The 27,807-nt window shown below is 40.5% G+C and overlaps 1 protein-coding gene across 1 annotated transcript in view; it reads left to right on the top strand.

Moving 5' to 3' along the window:
• The window catches only part of grin2ca (glutamate receptor, ionotropic, N-methyl D-aspartate 2Ca), a 140,149-nt gene extending 115,094 nt beyond the window's left edge, over window positions 1–25,055 (top strand). The window contains exons 9-13 of the mRNA XM_061905670.1: window positions 7,320–7,549; window positions 13,358–13,518; window positions 13,593–13,780; window positions 16,735–16,967; window positions 23,120–25,055. Coding sequence (XP_061761654.1) covers window positions 7,320–7,549; window positions 13,358–13,518; window positions 13,593–13,780; window positions 16,735–16,967; window positions 23,120–24,733 — 2,426 coding nt within the window. The 3' untranslated portion in view covers window positions 24,734–25,055. The remainder of the gene's footprint in view (window positions 1–7,319; window positions 7,550–13,357; window positions 13,519–13,592; window positions 13,781–16,734; window positions 16,968–23,119) is intronic.
• The last annotated feature ends 2,752 nt before the right edge of the window (window positions 25,056–27,807 follow it).

The raw sequence follows: 27,807 nt of genomic DNA, 5'->3' as shown, positions 1-27,807 counted from the left end.
CACACATATACTGTATACATTTATGCATATACAGTATGTATATGCAGTCATGGTCAAATTTTACATATACTTTTAAAGAACATAATGTCATGGCTGTCTTGAGTTTCCAATAATTTCTACAACTCTTATTTGTTTGTGATAGAGTGATTGGAGCACATACTTATTGTTCACAAAAAACATTCATGAAGTTTGGTTCTTTTATGAATTTATTTTGGGTTTACTGAAAATGTGACAAAATCTGCTTGGTCAAAAGTATACATACAGCAATGTTAATATGTGGTTACATGTCCATTGGCAAGTTTCACTGCAATAAAGCGCTTTTGGTAGCCACCCACAAGCTTCTGGCAAGCTTCTGGTTGAATTTTTGACCACTCCTCTTGACAAAATTGGTGCAGTTCAACTAAATTTGTTGGTTTCTTCAGCATTGTCCACACGTTTAAGTCAGGCCTTTGGGAAGGCCATTCTGAAACCTTCATTCTAGCCTGATTCAACCATGCCTTTACCACTTTTGATGTGTTTTTGGGGTCACTGTCCTGTTGGAACACTCAAATGCACCCAAGCCCCAACCTCCGGGCTGAGGATATTAAGTTGTCCTGAAGAATTTGGAGGTAATCCTCCTTTTTCATTGTCCCATTTACTGTCTGTCAAGCGCCAGTTCCATTGGCAGCAAAACAGGCCCAGAGTATTATACTACCACCACCATGCTTGGCGGTAGGGTGGTGTTCCTCGGATTAAAAGCCTCACCTTTTCTCCTCCAAACATATTGCTGGGTATTGTGGCCAAACAGCTCAATTTTTATTTCATCTGACACCACATGGACAAAGATAAGACCTTCTGGAGGAAAGTTTTTATATATATATATATATATATATATATATATATATATATATACATACATACTTATATATTATGTGTGTATATATTTATATTTATACATACATATTTATATATATATATATATATATATATATATATATATTATGTGTGTATATATTTATACATACATATATGTATATATATATATATATATATATACATATATATATATATATATATATATAACTTATATATTATGTGTGTATATATTTATACATACATATTTATATATATATATATATATACACAATTTATTTTCAAATTATTTGTGGGGTTCTTAGTCAAATCTAAACATATAAAAATCAATTTAAAAAGAAAATTAAAAAAAATGTTTTGCCACTCAAACAAATCATATTGTAGATCAGTGGTTTTCAAATGGGGGTACGCGTACCCCTGGGGGTACTTGAAGGTATGCCAAGGGGTACATGAGATTTTTAAAACTTTTCTAAAAACAGCAACAATTCAGAAACCCTTTATAAATATATTTATTGAATGATACTTCAACAATACAGGAATGTAAGTTCATAAACTGTGTAAAGAAATGCAACAATGCAATATTCAGTGTTGACAGCTAGATTTTTTGTGGACAGATTCCATAAATATTTTTTTTGTAAAGAAATGTTTAGAATTAAGTTCATGAATCCAGATGGATCTCTATTACAATCGCCAAAGAGGGAACTTTAAGTTGATGATTACTTCTATGTGTAGGAATCTTTATTTATAATTGAATCACTTGTTTATTTTTCAACAAGTTTTTTTAGTTATTTATATATCTTTTTTTCCAAATAGTTAAAAAAAGACCACTACAAATGAACAATATTTTGCACTGTTATACAATTTAATAAATCAGAAACTGATGACATAGTGCTGTATTTTACTTCTTTATCTCTTTTTTTCAACCAGAAATGCTTTGCTCTGATTAGGGGGTAGTTGAATTTAAAAAATGTTCACAGGGGGTACATCACTGAAAAAAGGTTGAGAACCACTGTTGTAGATAATCATATCTGCTGTTCATATTTACTTTAGAAAAGAGAAGAGGAAAAAAACAACAGAACAAATGTAAGAAAAAAGAGCAAAAAGCCATAATGTAATGAGAAAAAGTGGAAATGTTGATAAAAATAACTTTCGATAATACAATTTGTCACTTATAACACAAAGCTAACTTTAAGTTTTGACATAGTCTGCAAACCACATAAATAATGTGGCAAACCACATACACGATGTGGCAGGCCACCTGACTAAGGTGGCAGGCCACAGATATATTACGGCAAACCACATAAAATAATGTGGTAAACCACATAAGCGACATGGCAGGCCACATACATGATGTGGCATGCTACATAAAATAACATGGCGGGCCACGTCAAATGACAAATTTAATGCTATGGCAGGGGCCACATAAGCGAAACGGCAGGCCACATAAATGATGTGGTGAACCACATTAAATGAAATGGCGGGCCAAATTTAATGACGGGACAGGGCCACAAAAATAATGTGGCAGGCCATATAAAATGAGTGGCGGAACACCTAAAATGACGAGACCTTCCCCATGCAATGAAGTGGTGGGCCACAGAAATTAAAGTGGCGGACCACCCCAGCTGGCACAAGACATTGATACAACGTTGATTATATATACATGGCTGAGATAGGCGCCAGCGCCCCCCGCGACCCCGAAAGGGAATAAGCGGTAGAAAATGGATGGATGGATGGACCTTCAAAACTGATTTTGAAACAACGTTGCAAATTAGTTGTATTTGTTAAATGAGACAACGTTGATGTCTAACCTTGGATCCACGTTGTTGGTTGGGAAATGACCAAAATTCAAAGGTCAAATCAACGTCAGAACCCAACAATGATCAAACGTCAAAAAGCATGTTGTTTCAACGTTGTATTTGTGTTGTTGAGTATTGGTTGGAAAATGACCATAATTCAATGTTCAAATCAACATTGATTAAACGTCATCAAAAAGCATGTTGATTCAAATTTGAGTTGCTCATCGTCAGGACCTAATTCTCAACGTTGTTTCAATGTCCTGTGCTTGCTGGGACATTATCGACGTGGCAGGCCACTTAAAATAATGAATAATGTGACAGGTCACATAAAAAATGTTGCGGGTCACATGAAATAATGTAGTGTCACACATAAAATGATATGTTAGGCCAAATAACATTTTATGACGGGCAAAATAAATTTGACGTGGCGGGCCACATAAAATAATGTGACAGACCACCCCAGCAGACATTGATACAACGTTGATTATACATACAAGTCCTTTAAAACTGACCTTGAAACAACCTTGCAAAATAGTTGGTGTCTAACCCTTCATCCACCTTGTTGATTGGGAAATTACCAAATTTCAAAGGTCAAATCAATGTCAGAGCCCAACATTGATTAAACGTTCACAAAAAACATGTTTCAACGCTAGGTTTGAGTTGCTCAATGTGAGGACCTAATTCAAAAAGTTCTCAACGTTGTTTTAATGTCTTGTGCCTGCTGGGACATTATAGATGTGGCAGACCACTTAAAATAATGAAGCGAACCACATAAATAATGTGACAGGCCACATAAAATTATTTGGCAGGCCACATAAAATAATGTAGTGTCCCACATAAAATGACACGTCAGGCCAAATTAAATGATATGGCGGGCAAAATAAATTTGACGTGGTGGGACACGTAAAATAACGTGGCAGACCACCACAGCTGAAACAAGACATTGATACAACGTTGATTATACGTACATGTCCTTTAAAATTTACTTTGAAACAACCTTGCATAATAGTTGTATTTGTAAATTGAGACAAGGTTGGTGTCTAATGTTGGATCCACGTTGTTGGTTGGGAAATGACCAAATTTCAATGGTCAAATCAACGTCACAACCGGACATTGAATAAACGACTTCAAAAAGCATTTTGTTTCAGCGTTGTACAATATTGGTTGGGAAATGACCAAATTTCAACGGTCAAATCAACGTTACAACCTTACATTGAACAAACGTCGTCAAAAAGCATGTTTTTTCAACGTTGTATTTGTGTTGCAGAATATTGGTTGGGAAAACGATCACATTTCAATGGTCAAATCAACGTCAGAACCCAACATTGATTTAACGTCATCAAAATGTATGTTGTTTCAAAGTTAAGTTTGTTAGGAATTGATCAAGGAGGTGACCCCAGGATGAAGGGACGGGAGGCAACGTTCAATTTATGAAAAGTGAAAAAAAATGTAATGAGTCCAAAAAGTGTAACAAAAGGTTATGGGGCAGAAGTGCACACCATGAATACAAAAACAAGGTTCCTCAGTGGTCGGCAGGGAAAAGGGCCAGGGCGCACAGAGCACAACATAAAGTCCAACACAGAATCCTGGTTGCCTCATGAAGGCTAGGGAACAAACACAAAGAGGTGAGGGATTACAGGAATAAGGAGAGACCACATATCAGGACTGACGAAGTGAAGCAGGCGCATGCACGTGGGAGGTTCAGGAGACAATAACCGGCAAGACCAAGCTGTCAGTGACTGGCTTAAATACTTCTAGGTGAAATTGGTTGCAGGTGTGCCTTTGTGTCCGCCCCTCGCTGGGGACTAATTAGCTGAAGGAAACAGACATCACAATAAAAAGGAGAAGGCAGGGGAAATTGCTCAACGTAAGGACCTAATTCAACAAGCCCTCAACGTTGTTTTAATGTCTTGTGCCTGCTGGGACATTAAAGGCCTACTGAAATGAGATTTTCTTATTTAAACGGGGATAGCAGGTCCATTCTATGTGTCATACTTGATCATTTCGCGATATTGCCATATTTATGCTGAAAGGATTTAGTAGAGAACATCAACGATAAAGTTCGCAATCTTTGGTCGCTAATAAAAAAGCCTTGCCTTTACCGGAAGTAGCAGACGATGTGCGCGTGACGTCACTGGTTGTAGACCTCCTCAAATCCTCACATTGTTTACAATCATAGCCACCAGCAGCTAGAGCGATTCGGACCGAGAAAGCGACAATTTACCCTTTAATTTGAGCGAGGATGAACGATTCGTGGATGAGGATAGTGAGAGAGAAGGACTAGAAAAAAAAGGCAAAAACAGTGGGAGCGATTCAGATTTTATTAGACACATTTACTAGGATAATTCTGGAAAATCCCTTATCTGCTTATTGTGTTACTAGTGTTTTAGTGAGATTAGATGGTACCTGAAAGTTGGAGGGGTGTGGCCATGGGTGCGGTGACCGCCAGTGTCTCAATAGTCCGCAGCAGCTGCAGGAGGACGCAAGCTCCGCTCATAACTACGGTAAGAGCCGACTTATTACCACAATTTTCTCACCAAAACCTGCCGGTTGACATGTGGTCGGGAACCATGTTTGCTTGACCGCTCTGTTCCATAGTAAAGCTTCACTTTCGGGAATTTCAAAGAAGGAAACACCGGCTGTGTTTGTGTTGCTAAAGGCAGCCGCAATACACCGCTTCCCAGCTCCATCTTTCTACTTTGACTTCTTCATTATTAATTGAACAAATTGCAAAAGATTCATCAACACAGATGTCCAGAATACTGTGTAATTATGCGATTAAAGCAGACTACTTATAGCTTGGATCGGGCTGGAAAAAATGTCCGCTACAACCCGAGACGTCAACAGGACACTTTGCGGGAAATTCAAAATTGCAATTTAGTAAATTAAAAAGGCCGTATTGGCATGTGTTGCAATGTTAATATTTCATCATTGATGTATAAACTATCAGACTGCGTGGTCGGTAGTGGGGGGTTTCAGTAGGCCTTTAACGATGTTGCAGGTCATGTAATATATTGTGACATACAACATCAACGATGAGGCAGGCAACTTAAAATAATGTAGCTGAGCACAAAAAAAGGGTGACTGGTAGAGATGCACGGTTTGCGGTCTCGTCAGCGGAGTCCGCGGATAAACCGCGGGTCGGGCGGGTGACATGACGAATAAATAGATTTTTAAAAGATTCGGTTGGGTGGCGGTTGAACCATTGAGAAATATTTGATATACATGGTTCAGGGATCGATAACCTTTACCGTTCAAAGAGCCATTTTGGATCCGTGTCACAAAGCAAAGAAGACATTAGTTGACGTAAACATCCTCAAGAATGTCTGCCGGCAGTAACCCAGTTAATAATTATTAGGGCGTGCTATGAAGCCTTTGCCTTTGACGTCTTCTACAACATGTACAATGTACTTGCAAGTCCAGCAACATGTTGTGTGTGGCTTCCACTGACACACGCACACAACTGCAAGGCATACTGGGTGATACAGAGTACACTAGTGGTTGTGATATAAACAATTTTAACACTCTTACTAATACGCGCGATGCTGTGGTGCCACACCAAACAAGAATGACAAACACATTTCGGGAGAACATCCTCACAGTAACACAACATAAACGCAACACAACAAATACCCAGAATCCTTTGTATCCATGACAATTCCTGACTATATTATACACCCCGCTAGCAGCAAATCCCGCCAACCCCCTTCCCCCCGTGCGTCGGTAAGGTGGGCGGGGTTGGGGGCGCCGGGGTGTAAAATATATTCAGGAATTGTCATGGATGCAAAGGATACCGGGTATTTGTTGTGTTGCGTTTATGTTGTGTTACTGTGAGGATGTCCTCCCGAAATGTGTTTGTCATTCTTGTTTGGTGTGGCTTCACAGCGTGGCGCATATTAGTAAAAGTGTTAAAATTGTTTATATCACAACCATCAGTGTACACTGTGTCGCCCAGTATGCCTTTCAATCTTGCACGTGTGTTTGAGGAAGTTGCATACAACATGTTGCTGGACTGGTAAACGGTTCGCACATGATGTAGAAGGCTTCAAAGGCAATGACTTCACAGCACGCCCTTTTTCTCGTTATCTGAGAACGTTAGCGGCTCCCATTGCCTTCTTTACTTTGTGACACGGGTCAAACTAGCTCTTTTAGTGGTAAAGGTCACTGACTCCGGATATTAGATTAGATTAGATTAGATAGTACTTTATTTATTCCGTCAGGAGAGTTCCTTCAGGAAAATTAAAATTTTCAGCACAATCCCATTCAAGTTTAGACAAACATTACAGGGAGACAGAACAGGATCGCTGACGGGTCTGCCGGCTTCCAGCGCCCCTTACAAAAAAGATTAGATACAGGTAAACAAGGAGGGGGAATATAACAATGGGCCGGCGGTTGCGGTTCTGATTAAATGTTGGTTCGGGTGGATGGCGGGTGGATGACGACTTTAGTGATGCGGTTGCGGATAATATAATAATATAATCTCTAGTGACTGGCCATGTAAAATAATCGAGCAGGCCACGTAGAAAATGTGTACAATTTGTAGCATCCCATATAAAATGACGTGGCAGACCACATCAAATTGAGTTTGACACCTGTGCGATTTAGCGTTTTTATTCTGGAGGGTAAAATTTCAAAAGTGCAAGAACGACATCCCTGCATCTCTCACCACAGATCCCGGTGGTCCCACCTTCACCATCGGGAAGTCGGTGTGGCTGCTGTGGGGCATCGTCTTCAACAACTCGGTGCCCATCGAGAACCCCAAAGGAACCACCAGCAAGATCATGGTCCTGGTCTGGGCCTTCTTCGCCGTCATCTTCCTGGCGTCCTACACCGCCAACCTGGCGGCCTTCATGATCCAGGAGCAGTACATCGACACCGTGTCCGGCCTGAGCGACAAGAAGGTAGGGAAGTCTGCTCGCAGTCTGGTCCCAGGTCTCGTTAGCCTGAGCTCGGATGCCGATTATCATTTTTGGCACGAGTTCAGGCACACTGGCCTGAGGATGTCTTTCTTGGCAGCATCGACTTCACGGTCCTGCACCGTGAAGCGTCAGATGATTTGTGGACTCGCAGGAAACTTCAAGGATTAAAAAAAAGACATTTGAGCAAAAGAGTTGTCTGTCGCTAATTAGCATTCCCATAATGTTGCTGTACCTTAGCAGGTGGGGATGGGGGGAGCCAGTACACGGATGGTTGCATTCTGTCTGTTGGGGGGGGGGAGCGGCTGTTTGTCCAGCTGTGTTCCCCCACCCCCCTGCCTTACCCGCCCTCTGCAGGTGGAATCCATGCAAATGAGAAACAAGATGAAGCCGCCACAAAGTGACCTTGTGTGGCAGCACAGCCGCGAAGACGGCAGCCATTACTCGTCCCCAAGGAATCAATATATCAGCTATCAGAGAAAGCAAACAGTCCTCGTCACCACGACCTAAAAAAGACTTGATTCTGTTTTATATATGGTCCATTTGATTAAGTAGGACACACATTGATTAAGACACTCAAGCCCCTTCTACACTAAGGTTATCCAGGTTAAATCTCACCTAATCTTATCCTTGTCCACACACACACACACACAATGATCGTTTAAGCGCCCCCCCCTCCGTCCGCCGGCGCAACGTGACTTATTACGCATGCGCGGAAAATGCGAACGTCATAGTCAAGTTCTTAAATGAAATGTAACTTATCGGAACAATATCCAGTGTTGTGGTATTTCATCAGAGGTGGGTAGAGTAGCCAGAAATTGTACTCAAGTAAGAGTACTGTTACTTTAGAGATTTATTACTCAAGTAAAATTAAGGAGTAGTCACCCAAATATTTACTTGAGTAAAACTAAAAAGTATTATTGTGAAAAAACTACTCAAGTACTGAGTAACTGATGAGTAACCTGTTTGTTTAATTATTACGGCAACAAATAATGCACAAAAACAAAAAAATAGCAATGAGCAAATTCAGAGCCAGGAATATCTCTTAAGCAACTAAAACAATAATATATATTAAATAATAATACATTAGAATAAAACAAATTAAGGCACATTGAGCCACAATAACTTAACAGCACTATAGGCTCAGTAGGCATTGATTGATTGATTGAAACTCGTATTATTAGATTTCACAGTACAGTACATATTCCGTACAATTGACCACTAAATGGTAACACCCCAATAAGTTTTTCAACGTTAATCAATTACTTAATAAATGACCAAGTCGAGGTGATCTACTTCATATATACATATACATACACACATATCATATATATTTATATATATATATATATATATACATATATATATATATATATATATATATATATATACACACAGTATATATTTATATTTATTTATTTTGCCGTTTTTGTTCACATGTTTTAATGAATATTCATGCATGTTTAACACACATAGATTCCTATCTTTCATGAAGACAAGAATATAAGTTGGTGTATTACCTGATTCTGATGACTTGTATTGATTGGAATCAGACAGTATTGCTGATAACGTCCACGTTTTAAGTTCCTCCTTTCTGTCTGATACCACATGAGAGTCGTTAGTTTTTGGCATCTTTTTTGTCCAGCTTCCATATTCGTTTTTATACACTTTACAAGAAATACATTGGCGGCAAACACCGTAGCTTGCTAGCTTGTTTGCGCTGGCTTTCGGAGACTCTTATTTTGTTAGTGCAGGCGCGATGGAGCGGCACTTTTATTGTGAAGACAGGAACTGTGCGATCAGTCTTTAGGATTTTGACGGGAAGTACGGTTAAAATAAAAAGTGTTTTTTTTCCTTTACACTTTTGATTGATTGATTGAAACTTTTATTAGTAGATTCACTTATTAGACCCGTAAACAATGTGATAAAGAATATTATACATCAATCAAATTAAGGGATCTAAGTATCTGGTCAGGACACTCATCACTCTTTTGCCTTCACCTTCATTGTCCATTCCTTTTTGGTGACTTTATATACTCCGGACCTAGACGTTGAGTCCATGACACACTTGGCGGACAATAACTGATACAGTCTGCAATGTTTTCCGTAGTCTTCACTCGACGGCCGGGTAATACAAAGCAAACGCTACCTTTTTTTATCACATCCACGGAAGCCCGCATTCTCGTTGTCTCTCCTCTGACAAATGGACAAAGTTTTTCGGTAAGTAAAATCACAGCTGACCTGGACATTGGAAAGTTCTCTTGCCGTCTGAGAAGTGTTGTATCCCAAATAGCTGCAAATGCACGTTTTCTTCTCTTAAGGTACTCACGTGTGATTTCCACAAGCGTCTGTACATGTAGAAGAAGGAGAAACACGGGCATGTCTGGATGACTCGCCTCCAGTGGTTAGCTCTGGTTGTTTTGGTGCATTTTTTCTGACATCACTTCCTGTGTGACCCCGGTATTTCTGGCGTCACTTCCTCTCCCAACTCAGTTTGTAAACGATCAATGAGTCAATACAAAGCTAAGAGCCGGAGATTCAAGAAATACACGGCGCACTTACCCGTGTAAAAAATAATCCAAGGAGTGGGACCTTAAACGCTGTTTTAGTGTGGCTGAAACGGGGTTTAGGCTAAATAATTATTTGTTTAAGGGGTTATCCGGCTTAGTGTAGACATAGCCTCAGAATGTACATGAAAATACAGAATGTTCTTGTAACAAAGACACAAATAAACCTCCATAGCAGACCTCCACCTATGCAAGTCCTGAATCCAGATTGTGATCCAGATTAAAACAATTCTGGGCTCCTTCATGTAGATCATAGCTGAGAAATGTTTCAAAATGGCTGACAGGATTTCTTCTTGGATGTTACAGAAAGTATGAGACTGTGTGAGCTGCTCCTTGTTCTTCTTTCTTTCAAGATATAAAATCCATGTTATATGTCAGTGACTATTAACAATGAATTAGTCATCTTACTCTTGATTTTAGTCGTATTCAATAATTATATTTAACCTACTTATAGTTGAACAGAATAAACCTTGGCAAGTGATGTGAAAGCATGTGTTAATAACAAAGATTATTATCAAGGCTTAGGTCAGGCTGATTACAACACAAAAATACTAATGAAATATACTGCAAATGAAGGGAGGAATTCTAATTAAGTTAATAATGAATAATGATGATTTGTATTTTACTAAATAGATTGTCAATAAAATTAAAGTGTAAATAAAAATACAGCGTCACCACCACAGTCATAATTTTTGCGCTAAAGAAACTTCAACTGAGTACAAACCACCACTGAGAAATATTTTTGGCGGCCCTCTAGGGGCCACTGAATGGTTAAGAAACGCTGATGTAGACTATAAGATTGACCAATGATCTATTGCTAACGATGGACTCTGATGCGTCATCTATGTTGCTGCTCCTCGATCTTAGCACTGCTTTCGATACCGTCGATCATAATATTTTATTAGAGCGTATCGAAATACGAATTGGTATGTCAGACTCAGCCCTGTCATGGTTTAACTCTTATCTTACTGATAGGATGCAGTGCGTCTCCTATAACAGTGTGACCTCGGACTATGTTAAGGTAACGTGTGGAGTTCCCCAGGGTTCGGTCCTTGGCCCTGTACTCTTCAGCATCTACATGCTGCCGCTAGGTGACGTCATACGCAAATACGGTATTAGCTTTCACTGTTATGCTGATGACACCCAACTTTACATGCCCCTAAAGCTGACCAACACGCCGGACTGTAGTCAGTTGGAAGCGTGTCTTAATGAAATTAAACAATGGATGTCCGCTAACTTTTTGCAACTTAATGCCAAAAAAACGGAAATGCTGATTATCGGTCCTGCTAGACACCGACCTCTATTTAATAATACAACTTTAAAATTTGACAACCAAATAATAAAACAAGGTGACTCTGTAAAAAATCTGGGTATTATCTTCGACACAACTCTCTCCTTTGAGTCACACATTAAAAGCGTTACTAAAACGGCCTTCTTTCATCTCCGTAATATCGCTAAAATTCGCTCCATTTTGTCCACTAAAGACGCCGAGATCATTATCCATGCGTTTGTTACGTCTCGTCTCGATTACTGTAACGTATTATTTTCGGGTCTCCCCATGTCTAGCATTAAAAGATTACAGTTGGTACAAAATGCGGCTGCTAGACTTTTGACAAGAACAAGAAAGTTTGATCATATTACGCCTGTACTGGCTCACCTGCACTGGCTTCCTGTGCACTTAAGATGTGACTTTAAGGTTTTACTACTTACGTATAAAATACTACACGGTCTAGCTCCAGCCTATCTTGCCGATTGTATTGTACCGTATGTCCCGGCAAGAAATCTGCGTTCAAAAGACTCCGGCTTATTAGTGATTCCTAGAGCTCAAAAAAAGTCTGCGGGCTATAGAGCGTTTTCCGTTCGGGCTCCAGTACTCTGGAATGCCCTCCCGGTAACAGTTCGAGATGCTACCTCAGTAGAAGCATTTAAGTCTCATCTTAAAACTCATCTGTATACTCTAGCCTTTGAGTAGACCTCCTTTTTAGACCAGTTGATCTGCCGCTTCTTTTCTTTCTCCTATGTCCCCACCTCCCTTGTGGAGGGGGTCCGGTCCGATGACCATGGATGAAGTACTGACTGTCCAGAGTCGAGACCCAGGATGGACCGCTCGTCGGGACCCAGGATGGACCGCTCGCCTGTATCGGTTGGGGACATCTCTACGCTGCTGATCCGCTTGTGATGGTTTCCTGTGGACGGGACTCTCGCTGCTGTCTTGGAGCCACTATGGATTGAACTTTCACAGTATCATGTTAGACCCGCTCGACATCCATTGCTTTTGGTCCCCTAGAGGGGGGGGGGGGGGGGGGTTGCCCACATCTGAGGTCCTCTCCAAGGTTTCTCATAGTCAGCATTGTCACTGGCGTCCCACTGGATGTGAATTCTCCCTGCCCACTGGGTGTGAGTTTTCCTTGCCCTTTTGTGGGTTCTTCCGAGGATGTCGTAGTCGTAATGGTTTTTACAGTCCTTTGAGACATTTGTGATTTAGGGCTGTATAAATAAACATTGATTGATTGATTGATTGATTGATTGAAAAATGTGGTGCAGAAAAAAAATTGTGTAAAAACAATCAGTAAAGAAAGATTCCGTGAAAAAAAATTATGTAAAAAAATTCTGTGTTAAAATGTTCATTGCAGAAAATTCAGTGCAAAACAATTTGCGACTAAAAATGTTTCCATGCATTTTTTTTAACTGATTGTCTCTCTCAGGGTTACAGGGGGGCTGGTGCCTATCCCTGTTGCATTCAGGGTGAAAACAATTACGTTCAGAATATAACTTAAAACTTGAGTGTAAAAAAAAAAATGGTACAGAAAAATTCAGTATGTAAAAAGGGACGGCGTGGCGCAGTGGAAGAGTGGCCGTGCGCAACCCAAGGGTCCCTGGTTCAATCCCCACCTAGTACCAACCTCGTCACGTCCGTTGTGTCCTGAGCAAGACACTTCACCCTTGCTCCTGATGGGTGCTGGTTAGCGCCTTGCATGGCAGGTCCCTCCATCAGTGTGTGAATGTGTGTGTGAATGAGTAAATGTGGAAGTAGTGTCAAAGCGCTTTGAGTACCTTGAAAGTAGAAAAGTGCTATACAAGTACAACCCATTTATTTATTTTAAAATGTAGGGTAAAAGAAAAATGGTGCAGAGAAATTCAGTATAAAAAAAAATCTGTGTAAAAAAATGCAGTGCAGAAACATTTTGTGAATAAAAATTCATCCATTTATCTCCTCTCCTCCCAGTTCCAAAAGCCACAAGAGCAGTACCCTCCGTTCCGCTTCGGGACGGTCCCTAACGGCAGCACGGAGCGCAACATCCGCAGCAACTACCCGGAGATGCACTCGCACATGGTCAAGTACAACCAGAAGGGGGTGGAGGACGCCCTCAACAGCCTCAAAACCGGGTAAATGTCCCCCAAGGGCCACAGCAGAAGTGTTCGGAGTCTCACTGTCCACTAACTCGGTTGTCCCCCCCAAGCAAACTGGACGCCTTTATCTACGACGCCGCCGTGCTGAACTACATGGCGGGCAAAGACGAGGGCTGCAAGCTGGTGACCATTGGCAGCGGGAAAGTGTTTGCAACCACCGGCTATGGCATCGCCTTGCAGAAGGACTCGCGCTGGAAACGACCTATTGACCTTGCCCTGCTTCAGTTCCTGGCAGACGGTACGTTCCTTTCTACAAGTTACTCAGATAATTGACACCGCGCTTATGTTGGCCAAACATCAACGCCATTTGTGTCATTTACACATTCTTCCACTTGAAGGAACACGTTTGCAAACTCCCAGTCCGTAGATTTATCATGATGCTGCCATAAAACAATCATCAGTCATCACAACTGAAGTTTTTGTGTTGGAATTTTGTGAACGTCATTTTTTTTTTTTACATCTAGTTATCCTGACAGTTTCCTTGACTTAAAAGTTGCGAGCAAAATGTGTGTGTTTAAAAATTCAGTTTGTTAAAATACAGTGTTTTAAAATTCAGTTTGTAAAAAAAAAATCACTATAAAAAAATTCATTGTGAAAACAATGCATTGCTATAAAATAAAGTTTATAAAAATCAATGTAAAAGATAATTATATGTAAAAAAATGCAGTGTAAAAATATGGTGCAGAATAATTCAGTGTAAAAAAATTACAGCAAAAAAATTCAGTGTGAATACAATTAAGTGAAGAAAAACTCAGTGTATAAAAATCAGTGTAAAAAAATTGAGTGCAGAAAAATTCAGTGTCCAAAAATTTGCTGCCGACAAATTTTGTGTAAAAAACATTCTGAGAAAAAAAATGAATTGCAGAAAAATTCAGTGCAAAAAAATCTGTGAGGAAAAATTAATTCATTGATCCATCCATTTTTAGCTTTTTCTTCTCTCAGAGTCACAGGGGGGCAAAAAAAGAATTCAGTGTAAAAACAATTTGGTGCAGAAAAAGTCAGTTTGTGTATGAAAAAAACTCAATGTAAAAAAAACATTATATGTAAAAAAGTGGTGCAACAAACATGCAGTGAAAAAAATGGTGCAAAAAAAATCAGTGTAAAAAAAATCAGTGCAGAAAAAATCAGCGTAAAAAATGTTTGCTGCTGAAAAAAATGGTGTAAAAAAGTTCACTGCAGAAAAATTCAGTGCAAAAGTAAAACCGGTGGATAAAAATAAATCCGTTCATCCATCAATTTGTTAGCGCTTGTTTCTTTCGGGGTTACGCTCTATCCCAGATGCACTTAGTGTAAAAAAAAATGTTTGTGTAAATTTCGGTGCCGAAAAATTCTGTTTACTGTACAAAAATCAATATAAAAAATTCAGTGTAAACATTCAATGTAAAAAAATTGGTGCATAAAAATCAAGTGTAAAAAAAATTTAATGCAGAAAAATTCAGTGTGAAATTTGCTGCAGAAAAAACATGTGTAAAAAACTTAATTGCAGAAAAATTCAGTGCAAAAAATAATCCGTGGATAAAAATTTATATATTCATTCATCCTGCGATGTGGTGGCACCTTTTCCAGGGTGTACCCCGCCTACCGCCCGAATTCAGTTGAGATAAGCTCCAGCACCCATCGCGACCCCGAAAGGGACAAGTGGTAGAAAATGGATGGATGAATTGATCCATCCATTTTTAGGGCTTGTTTCTCTCGGGGTTACAAGGGGGCTGGTGCCTTTCTCAACTGCACTCAGTGTAAAAAATAGTTATTTGTAAAATAATTAGGTGCATTAAAAATATGTTTACTGTATAACAATCAATGTAAAAAAAAAATCAGTCTGTAAACATCCAGTATAAAAAAACAGGTGCAGAAAAATTCAGTGTAAAAACAAATTAAGTTCCTAAAAAATCTGTGAAAGAACATTTGCTGCTGAAAATATGTGTAAAAAAGTGCAAATAAAATCTGTGAATAAAAATCCATTCATCCATCTATTTTTTTATCGCTTGTCTCTCTCAGGATTACAAGAGTGCTGGTGCCTAACCCAACTGCGCTCAGTGCTAAAACAATTTGGTGCAGAAAAATTCAGTTTACTGCATAAAAATCAACGTAAAAAATTTCAGTGTAAAAAAATATGTTGCAGAAATCTCCAGTGTAAAAAAATCAGTGCAGAAAAATTCTGTGCAAAAAAAATCTGTGAATAAAAATGTAAACTTTCAACCATCTATTTTCTACCCCCGTGTCCCTTTTGAGGTCGCGGGGGGTGCTGGAGCCTATCCCAACTGCACTCAGTGTAAAAACAATTTGGTGCAAAAAAAAATCAGTTAACTGTATAAAAATCAATGTAAAAATTTCAGTGTAAAAATTCAGTGTAAAAAAAGATTGTGCAGAAATATCCATTGTAAAAAAATTCAGTGCAGAAAAATTCTGTTCAAAATAATCTGTGAATAAAAATTTATCTTTTCATCCATCCATTTTATTACCGCTTAAAAAAACCCATCCATCCATCCATCTCCTACCGCTTGTCCCTTTTTGTAAAAACAATTTGGTGCAGAAAAAAATTGTTTACTGTATAAAAATCAATGTAAAAAATTCAGTATAAAAAAAATTGGTGCAGAGATATCCAGTGTAAAATATTCAGTGCAGAAAGATTATGTGCAAAATAATCTGTGAATAAAAATGTATCCTCCTTGATGAGGTGGTGACTTGTCCAGGGTGTACGCAGCCTTCCGCCTGATTGTAGCTGAGATAGGTTCCAGCGACCCCAAAAGGGACAAGCGGTAGAAAAATGGATGGATGGATGGAAAATGTATCCTTTCATCCATCCATTTTTTTTACCGCTTAAAAAATGTCGGTGTAAAACAAATTAAGTGTAAAAAAATTTCAGTGGAAAAAAATTCAATGCAAAAATGTTGGTTGCTTAACACGAAAGCACCTCATTGGCTGGTTCTGAAACGGGATGGATTGCTTCAATCTTTATTTACCCAAATGGGTCTTGAGTTTTGGAGAAACAAATATTTCTCACTCAATTTTTACACGCTGAATTTTTAAGCGGTGTATTTTAACAAACTGAATTTTTACACCAAAATGTTGCTCACAAATTTGTATTCAATGAAATATTCAACATAATTCGATGCCGAAATGAGTTCACAAGATTAAACGCAAAAAAACGTGTGCGTGTGGTGTGTAAGTGTGTGTACTTGTCGTGCGCAGGCGACACCCAGAAGCTGCAGACGGTGTGGCTGACGGGCATCTGCCGCAACGAGAAGAAGGAGGTGATGAGCAGCAAGCTGGACATCGACAACATGGCGGGCGTCTTCTACATGCTGCTGGTGGCCATGGGCCTCAGCCTGCTGGTCTTCGCCTGGGAGCACCTGCTCTACTGGAAGCTCCGGCACTCGGTGCGCAAGTCGGATCGCCTCGACTTCCTCCTGGCCATCAGCAGGGTGAGTTGAAGAATTCTCCAAAAAAAAAACATTTGAGGCACGGCAAGACATTTGAAACAACTGCACGTCATTGTGATCGTCCCTTGCCACATCACGCTTCAAACTATTTTTTGTACATATTTTACATATATTGTGGGCTAAATAAAGCATAAAAATATCAATAATACGATATCATCGACCATTGGATTAGACCAAACCAATATAGCACACTGTTCAGTATCGTGGCCTCTGATTGGCTGAGCCTCAAACAGCATTATTACAAGGCCCACTGAAATTAGATGTTCTTATTTAAACGGGGATAGCAGGTCCATTCTATGTGTCATACTTGATCATTTCGCGATATTGCTATATTTTTGCTGAAAGGATTCAGTAGAGAACATCAACGGTAAAGTTCGCAACTCTTGGTCGCTAATAAAAAAGCTTAGGCTTTACCGGAAGTATTTGCGCATGACGTCACCGGTGTGAGGGCTCCACACATCCTCCCATTGTTTATAATGGGAGCCACCAGCAGTAAGAGTAATTCGGACCGAGAAAGCGACAATTTCCCCATTAATTTGGGCGAGGATGAAAGATTCGTGGATGAGGATATTGATAGTGAAGGACTAAAAAAAAAATATATATAATAAAATAAAATAAAAAGCGAAGGCTCCGGGCGGTGGCAGATGTAATTAGACACATTTACTAGGATAATTCTGGAAGATCCCTTATCTGCTTATTGTTTTAATAGTGTTTTAGTGAGATTGTAAAGACATACCTCAAAGTCGGATGGCTGCGGTGAACACGTCAGTGTCTCAGAGAAAAGCCGAGGAGCCAAGTAGCTTTTTTGAAAGCTACTGCAGGAGGACGCACAATCCACTGATGTCTCCGGTAAGAAAAATATCACAATTTCCCCATCCAAAAACATGCTGGTTGACGTAGAGAAACATGTTCGCTTGACCGCTCTGTGTTAAAGCTTCACAACAAACAAAAAAACACCGGCTGTGTCTCGGTGCTAAAGACAGCTGCAATACACCGCTTTCCACCAACAGCATTGTTCTTTATAGTCTCCATTATTAATTGAACAAAATGCAAAAGATTCAGCAACACAGATGTCTAAATTACTGTGTAATTATGTGATGAAGAGAGACGACTTTTAGCCGTAAGTGGTGCTGAGCTAGTATGTCCCCTCCAACCAATTAAGGCCCAAACACGCGTCATCATACGCGTCATCATTCCGCGACATTTTCAACAAGAAACTCCGCGGGAAATTTAAAACGGTAATTTAGTAAACTAAACCGGCCGTATTGGCATGTGTTGCAATGTTAATATTTCATCATTGATGTGTAAACTATCAGACTGCGTGGTGGGTAGTAGTGGGTTTCAATAGGCCTTTACATTGGGTTGATTGGCAACACTAAATTGGCCCTGGTGTGTGAATGTGAGTGTGAATGTTGTCTGTCTGTCTGTGTTGGCCCTGTGATGAGGTGGCGACTTGTCCAGGGTGTACCCGGCCTTCCGCCCGATTGTAGCTGAGATAGGCTCCTGCGCACCCGCAACCCCGAAGGGAATAAACGGTAGAAAATGGATGGATGGATGGATAGTCTAGTGTAAAGGTTTTTTCATGTCTAGATGGCTCTTATTATGTTAATGAAAATGTTTTATTAACGTTTTAACTCTGAAAATATTGAATTCATAATAATTCCACTTTTTCATACACAATAATGTAAGATTGATCAGATGAGAGGGCAAAGGTCATTTAAATGTTTTTTATTAAAACTTAACTTAACTTAACTAAACTAGAGACGTGCGAGCTGCGATATGCGCTAGCCGAACTGAAATGCTAACGTTAGCAACCCAAGGGTCACAATGCGTCACGTACCAGGTGTTAGGCCTCTGAGGTGTATGGCTGAAAAATTGTCTGAAATGTTAGCATGTTAATGTTACCATGTTAACATTAGCATGCTAACTTTGGGATGCTAACAGCTAGTGTGTGTCATGCCAGCTGTTGGATGAGTCAAAGGTGTGCCGTTAAAAAGTCAGTGTCCTAACGTTAACATGTGTCGTGTACCAAGTTATACGATTCCAAGGTGTACGGCTGGGAAATTAGCGACATCTGTGTAAAAAACTTCACATTTTAGATTGGCCTTTAATTGTGGGCAGCCTAAGACACACCTGTGTAATAATCATACCGTTTAATCAGCATCTTGATATACCACACCTGTGAGGTGGGATGGATTATCTTGGCAAAGAAGAAATGCTCACTAATACAGATTTAGACAGATGTGAAAACAATTTTTGAGAGTAATAGGTCTTTTGTGTATATAGTAAAAGTTGTACATCTTTGAGTTTAACTCATGAAAAATAGGAGTTTTGTTTATAAAAAGTTTTGTGTTTGTATTTTTGTTCAGTATACATAAAATCCCCTGAAGAGCAGGGAAACCTGCGACACAGGCTTGTAGGGATGAAATCGCCTATGTGTTTTTTCCTGACCTAACATATACAGGTGTATATATATATATACATATATATATATATATATATATATATATATATATATATATATATATATATATATATATATGTATATATATATATATACCCACCCCCCCCACCCATTTTCTGCCGCTTATTCCCTCAGCTACAATCGGGCGGAAGGCGGGGTACACCCTGGACAAGTCGCTACCTCATCGCAGGGCCAACACAGATAGACAGACAACATTCACACTTACATTCACACACTAGGGCCAATTTAGTGTTGCCAATCAACCTATCCCCAGGTACAAATATATGTATATATACATACATATACATGTATATGTATATATGTATATATATATATATATATATATATATATATATATATATATATATATATATATATATATATATATATATATATATACCGTATTTCCTTGAATTGCGGCCAGGGCGCTAATTAATTTAAAACCTCTTCTCACTCCTGCGCTTACCAAAGGCATGTGGTAAAAGTAAGCATGCGCTAATTATTTCAAAACCTCTTCTCACTCCGGCAATTACCAAAGGTATGCAGTAAAAATTTTTGTGTGATGTAAGCTTGGACCTTAAATCCTACTGAATAGCTCTTAACCTTCTTCCCTTTTTGCGATTTCAAATTACCGGTATTGAAATCAGCCTCCTCCATTTGGAAAATTATGAGAGGGGATGAAGTTTGACCAGGCGGTAATTCAAGGCAGGCGCATACTATATGCCCTGCGGCAATTCAAGGAAATACGGTTGTATGTGTATACATATATATATATATATATATATATATATATATATATATATATATATATATATATATATATATATGTATATATATACATATATATGTATATATGAATAAATATATATATATATACATATATATATATATATATATACATATATGTAGTTAGCTTAGAAGTGATTAGCACTCACAAGGTTTTCTTCTGCCGTGGTCGATATTTCAACGTGTACATTAAAAAAACGATGAACTTGTCACGGCCAGCGTGCGAAATATAACAGTCAGGGTGCAAATGAAGCAACCCCAAAACAATGTCGATAAATAAAAGCGGATTTAAGCTATAAAATAACTAGACTGAAATACGGCGGCGCTTGTGATCCCGAAGCAACTGCATTTAAATTGCCCCATTAAGCGTGTGTGTGTGTGTGTGTGTGTGTGTGTGTGTGTGTGTGTGTGTGTGTGTAAGAGCGAGCGTACAATAAAATGCGGCGAAGAAGTGCAAGCATCAGCAGTTGCGTTTGTTCTTGTCAACATCAACACCTTTTTCTATCATTTTCACTTCTGTAACTACTATAACACTTCATGAGTATTTTGTTGGCCTTTTCCCACTTAAAATGATGAAATTATAAAATTTGAAGTATGATAGTGGAGCTAATAAACTTGTTGCTGAATCTCAATGGGTGTACTTGTGAGTCCAGCCACCTGCAGTAAGTACACTGTCATTGTTACACTCCAAGCACTCAGTATGTTGAGTGTGCATTGATGGACACTTAACACTCTCAAGCGTCTTCTTCTTCGCTATGTTGAGAAGAGGGAGAGAATAACTTGAAATAATGAGGTGTAAGTAGTGTCCCGATCTGGTATTGATATCGGTCGGATATCGGCAGAAAAATGTGATATCAAGTGCGATACAAGTAATCTTGCAGGGTGTTTACTTGTGCAAAGCTGGACAGCCAGTTAACAGAATAAAGTCAGTTACAAAAGGTAAACATGCTATAGGCTACTAGGAGCTCGCAGCTACACCACAACTGAGCACACACAAGCTGGACAAACATAATAATCATTCAACTATATTGTAGTGTAAAACAGCACATTGGTCCATATCAACAACTTCATGAACTATTGTGGCCAGTAGGTGTTGCCAAAAAAAAACATTACCACTCCTCTTCGACTTAAAGACCACATAGGTCCATTCCAAACAGTTAATAATAAATAGGTTGTTTTTTGTCATACCTACCATTCTATGGTCCAAAGGCAAAACCTAGTAACTAACTTCTAGCTGATTTTGAGAAAACAAAGGAAAACCAATCCATCTTGATGCTGTCTTACAAAGATCTACAAAGTCATCAAACGTATAGATGTTTTCTTGAGCTTTCATTTTCTTGCCAATTGAGCCATGGATTGAATCTGCTCTAATGAAAGTGTGCCCTTTCTCCAGATACTTTATCCCAATCTCGGGTGGACCCCATTCTGCGTTTGCACATTGGGCAAGAGCCGTGTACAGCGTCCAGTTTTTATTTTGACCTCCACAGTTATCTGCCCAAAAGAGTATGCAAGGGGAAGAATAAAGAACAATACATTTAATGAAGGTGCTTGCAACGTCCTGGGCCAATCTTCCAAATATCCCCTCGTGCCATAATATCACATAATCAGGTTGACCGTCGGCCCCCATTCGTGCAAATGTCTCATTAAAGACAATAAGGCGACTGACAAAGAGGCTCCGATTGGTCCCTTGAGATACTAGGTTTTTCTGTTGTATCTACGCGGTTATGTGGTAGTTGCTAGGTCCTGCCATGCGCGTAACAGCTTACTTACGGAACAAATTACAATATCGCATACACTAATGTAAAGCATATCACCTAGGAACTCCAAAATTATTATCAGCTCAGTTTTGACCAAAATTGAGTTACTGGGTTTTGCCTTTGGACGGGAGCATTGTTCTCTGACTCATTTCACTTGGTCAAACCTTTTCTAGCATTTGACACTACAAAGTAATACAAGTGTGTATGATTCCTTCTGATATCGTATTGGGTCGATACTCAACACTCCAATATCGGTATTGTTTGGGAAGTGAAAAAGTTGTATTGGTAAATAGAAATAAAACGTGAATAATTCAGGTGCATAAAAAGATTGATTCACATCCCAAATGAAGTCTTGATCATCCTTATATATATATATATATATATATATATATATATATATATATATCCATCCATCCATCCCATCCATTTCCTACCGCTTATTCCCTTTTGGGGTCGCGGGGGGCGCTGGCGCCTATCTCAGCTACAATCGGGCGGAAGGCGGGGTAGACCCTGGACAAGTCGCCACCTCATCGCAGGGCCAACACAGATAGACAGACAACATTCACAATCACATTCACACACTAGGGCCAATTTAGTGTTGCCAATCAACCTATCCCCAGGTGCATGTCTTTGGAAGTGGGAGGAAGCCGGAGTACCCGGAAGGAACCCACGCATTCACGGGGAGAACATGCAAACTCCACACAGAAAGATCCCAAGCCTGGATTTGAACCCAGAATTTCAGGACCTTCGTATTGTGAGGCAGACGCACTAACCCCTCTGCCACAGTGAAGCCTATATATATATATATATATATATATATATATATATATATATATATATATGCTACCATCTCTGTGCAACCAGAAGGAGTTTTTCTAACCTGTAACCTGTTTTGAGAATCATTATTAAAATGAGAATCAATTTTGGATGGGATCGTCACCCCAAGATTCGGAATTGCCCAAAGGTTGGCACCCATGTGAAATACTACAATTATTATCGCCAGTAAGTGTACAAAGCCATTGCCAACATTCCCACATACAGCAGCTAAGTACACTTATTGAATGTACTTATGGAACGTCTTGGTTTGTAGTCATGTCATGTGACCACAGGTGTGTGTTTGTGTGCAGGGCATCTACAGCTGCTTCAACGGCGTGGAGCAGTCTGATCGTAACGGCAGCATCCCAAGTCCCGATGTGACCACCAACTACTCCCAGGCCAACATGCTGAAGATGCTGAAGACGGCCAAGGACATGGTGTCCTCCGCCAGGGTGGAGAATTCTCTGGACAGCGCCACCAAGACCTTGGAGACGTGGAGCAGGCGCGGAGCCGACAACGTGCGGGCCGGCCTCCCGCCTCGCATGGCCGCCGCCGCCGCCGGCGGCGACATGTCCCACTGCCGCCTGCCCTACATCTCCAGCATCAGCGACAACCACTCGCCGTTCCCGCAGAGGAGCCGCACCCCCACCTTCCCCGTGCACTACGGCGACAGCGTCACGCAGCCGCTGCTGGATAAGCCTCGTGTGGTGACCCGGCCCACGCCGCTCCGCTACACGCTGCCCGCCCGCAACCACCAACACGTCTTGGAGAGGACGCTGCCCATCTCCAGCCTCAGCACGCCCCACCTCGCCATGGCCGACGCCGCGCCCCCCGCCACCGGCAACCCCCACCACGGCAGCAGGCTGTATGTGGAGAACCCGATCCGCCACCCAACATCGCCCTTCATCCCCTACAGAGAAATACAGGTACCCAACGTCTACCTGGAGCACAAACCCCCCCTCAGGAGGAAGCTGAGCTTCCCCCCTGACTACGTGAGCCGGAGGAGGCGGAGCCACAGCTACATGTTTGACCCTGCCGACCCGAGAGCGCGAGTCGACTACGACGAACCTCGGTCTTGCTTGGCCGAGCTGAGGGCCAACCAGCTCCTGAACAACCACGCCCCGGATGCTGCCGCCATGGCGACCGCCGCGGGACATTACCCCGCCGCCGCCGCCAGCTGCAACTCCTGCATGAAGTCCTACTTGGAGCCCGAGATGGACGACGTGCCGCTGCTGGGGAAGGATAAGCTGAACCGCCGCGCCTCCTTCCTCAAAGCCACGTGGGGCAACGAGCGCATTCGGCAAGTGGACGAGACCAAGCCGTCCACGTCCTCGTCATCTCGCGCCGACATGCCCGACCTGTTCCCACGCGTAGTGGTGCCGGACCCCAAGCCCCACAAGTTCTACGGCAGCCTGGGCCACAACCTGACCTGCTACCCTCTGGCCGCCGAGCCCGCCTACTTGGACCCGGCTCACATGGGCTCCTACCCCTATAAGCAGAAACTCAAGTACTCGGACTCCACGCGGCTGCCCTCGTACAGGGAGGCCATGCTGCAGAACGCCGCCGCCCTGCGCCGCTCCTCGTCCACGGTGGTGCACAGACACTACTCCACCTACCTAAACTCCTACACGGACTTGCCGGTCTACGTGGGCCCGCTGGCCCAGGCGGCGCCGCACTTCTACGACGGCCCCAAAGACGTGTGCCACCTGTTCCCGTGCGCCAGCCACTGCCCCGAGCACGCCGCCATGCTGTCTCGCGCGAGCGACAGGCCCGCGGCCTACCAGAACAGTATGCTCGGGGCGGACAGGGAGGACCACGGCTCGGCGAGCAGGGAGCGCAGGCAGGTTCTGGTGGCGCGCAGGCTGAACAGTCCGTTTGTGCCAAAGCCCTGGGGGAGGGTCTCCAGCCTAGAGTCGGAGGTGTAAGCCCCGCCTCCTTTGGGGTCACGCGAACACCATCAGTGTATTTGAGAGGTCGCTCTCCTCAGTGCAATAAAACGCTGACACGGACTCAAATGAACATGACGTTAGAAAGCATTTAACCTTTTTAAATGAAATCATAAATATATAAACATAAATATTTACCATAGCCTCACAGTCTTAATCTTTTTTTTGGGGGGGGGGGCTTTTTCAATAAACTTGGATTTTCTCATCACTTTAGGAAGAAGGGAGAGCGTGTAATAAATCAGAAATAATAATGTGTATTTCCAATGTTACCCTTTAATAAACAACAAGATCATCGCCTGATTCCGACTTTCCAGCAATCTTCATTCTTAAAGACAACATCTGGGATCAACATCCAGCGCAGTGTTTCTTAACCATTGTTGGGCCGAGAGCGCCCCATAGAGGGCCACCAAAGAATATCTGTTTCTCAGCTGTGGTCCGTATGGGCTTCGGAGGTACTCAGTTGTAATGCAGTTTTCCACCACTTGTGGCAGTAATGACAATATCAAACAAACAGAAGAAGCCTGGAGCTAAAGTCCTGGAGAAGTTTCTTAAGCGCAAAAATGATGACTAAAGTGGTGAAGCTGTATTTAATTTTATTGACAGCTTATTATAATTCATTATTAATTTAGTTAGAATTTAGCACTGGTAATTGTATGTACATTCATTATTCATTGGTTTGCATCATTTTGAATTAGTATTTATTTTTGTAATCAGTCTGACCTAAGCCTCAATAATAATAATTGTGATTGACACATTTTCACAAAGTTTATCCTTTCAATCTGCAAGCAGGTTGGACATAATTATTGAAGACAATTAAATCAAGAGTAGGATTACTAATTCAGTGTTGGTGTTTGAGTGGGTCCCGGTCCCCCATGTAGTGGAAAACTTGAGCCCCGAGATCAAAACAGTTAAGAACCCCTGATCTAGCGTAACCTTTAGGAAAGGAACTTCCCCCTCTACTTTGTCTCCCAGGCACGCGGCCCCCACGACGAAGTGTTAGTCATGTGTTTCATCAAATCACACACAAACACACACACGCACACACACACACACACACACACACACACAGTGAGAAACCTCATTATCTCAGTCATGATGTGTGAACCCCCACTGGCCGGCTTTGATGGATCCTTGAACTCTTCCTGCAGACATGACAGCTACAACGTGTGGATGGAGACACAAGACCGCAAGGACACACACACACACACACACACACACATTCTTGTATTTCTTACCTTCTTGAGACCTCCAAAAAATGCCTCCCTCTTTAGGACCGCCCTTTCTATATATATATATATATATATATATATATATATATATTTGTATTTACAACATTAATAATATATACATACTATGCAAATATTTGTTTTTTGTAATGTGCTTAAGGCCAATGACAAACGAGTCACGGACCACAGGTGGCCCCTGTGCCGCACTTTGGACAACTCAGCTGTAGAAGCTAACTGTTAATGGCCACTATAGTCTTAGTACCGTAGTGTATTTGTTCATCCTATGGTCACGTATGGGACGCGGTTTGTGTTACGTCAGCACCGGAAGTTGTAAAATCTGCTGTTCACCTGGCGGGTTTTTTCAGGGATGAATAGGGAAGTCCTTCTTTAGCTGCCGTCTTCTTTCATCATATATTGCCGCCTTTGCACCTGTCAATGTCTACTTTTGTATGCACGTTAAATCAACAAAAAATCCTGACTTTGGAGCAATGTTCACAGACTCTAGTATTTGGCTCTCTATTAGATGCAATGTTTTTTCTTATTGGAACCATGATTTATGTCCTAACTTGTTCACACCTCCTCATATGGAAGCTACTTATCCTTTTTGTTGTCCCAAGTAGTGTAGAAATACAGGAACACACACACACACGCGTACACTCACACACATTTATACAGCATGTAAAGGCAGCACACTACATTAGTGCCGTGTTTGTCAAACATGGTTATAAGTACACTTCTGCATAACATTGTATTTTTATGAACAAGAAATAAAAATGTATAGAGTAACTTACAAAAAATGTATACTTTTATTAACATTGTTTGCAAAAAAAATCCTTATTTAAACTGTAAAAACATTTGACCAGATTGAATCATTTGATACTGAAAAAAAATTGAAATTCATAAATAAAAATGCAATTTTTTTTTATTGAAGCGATGTCTAAAATGTGCACGTTTTGTAGTGCGCGGCTTTTCAAAGCGGGAATTTGCAGTATGATACTGATAAAGCATGTTCCCTGGTGTCACAAATACTTTTTACTGGAATTTTTTAAACATTTGGGTAGAAGTTTATTAAACAAAACCAATTTTCTTTTAAGTACTATAAACATTTATCAGAGCTGATTACCTATTTTATGGAGGAATGTAGTTAATCCTAGAACTGGCACCCTATGTTATTAAAAATATTGATTTTGAATCAATATATATATATATAGTCAAGGTTTCTGTGGTTTATCCTTTATACAGTGCTCAATACGGGGTAGGGCGGACTATATGTTAGGTCAGGAAAAAACACAGAGGGTATTTCATCCCTACAAGCCAGGGAAACCTGCAAAACAGGCTTATAGGGATGATATAGCTTCTGTGTTTTTTCCTGACCTAATGTATATATATATATATACACAAACATACATACACACATATATATATATATACATACATACATACATACATACATACATGCATACATACATACATATATACATATATATATATATACATACATACATACATATACTGTATATATGTATATTTATATATATATATATATATATATATATATATATTTATATATACAGTACATACATACATACATATATATATATATGTATGTATGTATGTACTGTATATATATGTATATAGACAGAAAATAGTCTCTCCTATTGCTATTGTACAATTTTTTTTCAGCAATAGTTACATTAATCATTACTAATGTAGCAGCCTAGTTTTGAATGGCAGGGTCCCTGCTATCACATGTTGACAAAAATATAACATTTACATAATAAAAAACAACTACAGACTTCCCAAATGTTGTAATAAATTTTGCATGAT

This window comes from Nerophis ophidion, linkage group LG07 (genome assembly GCF_033978795.1).
Source record: "Nerophis ophidion isolate RoL-2023_Sa linkage group LG07, RoL_Noph_v1.0, whole genome shotgun sequence".
NCBI classification, from domain to species: Eukaryota; Metazoa; Chordata; class Actinopteri; order Syngnathiformes; family Syngnathidae; genus Nerophis; species Nerophis ophidion.
This window is presented reverse-complemented; position numbering and strand designations above follow the sequence as displayed.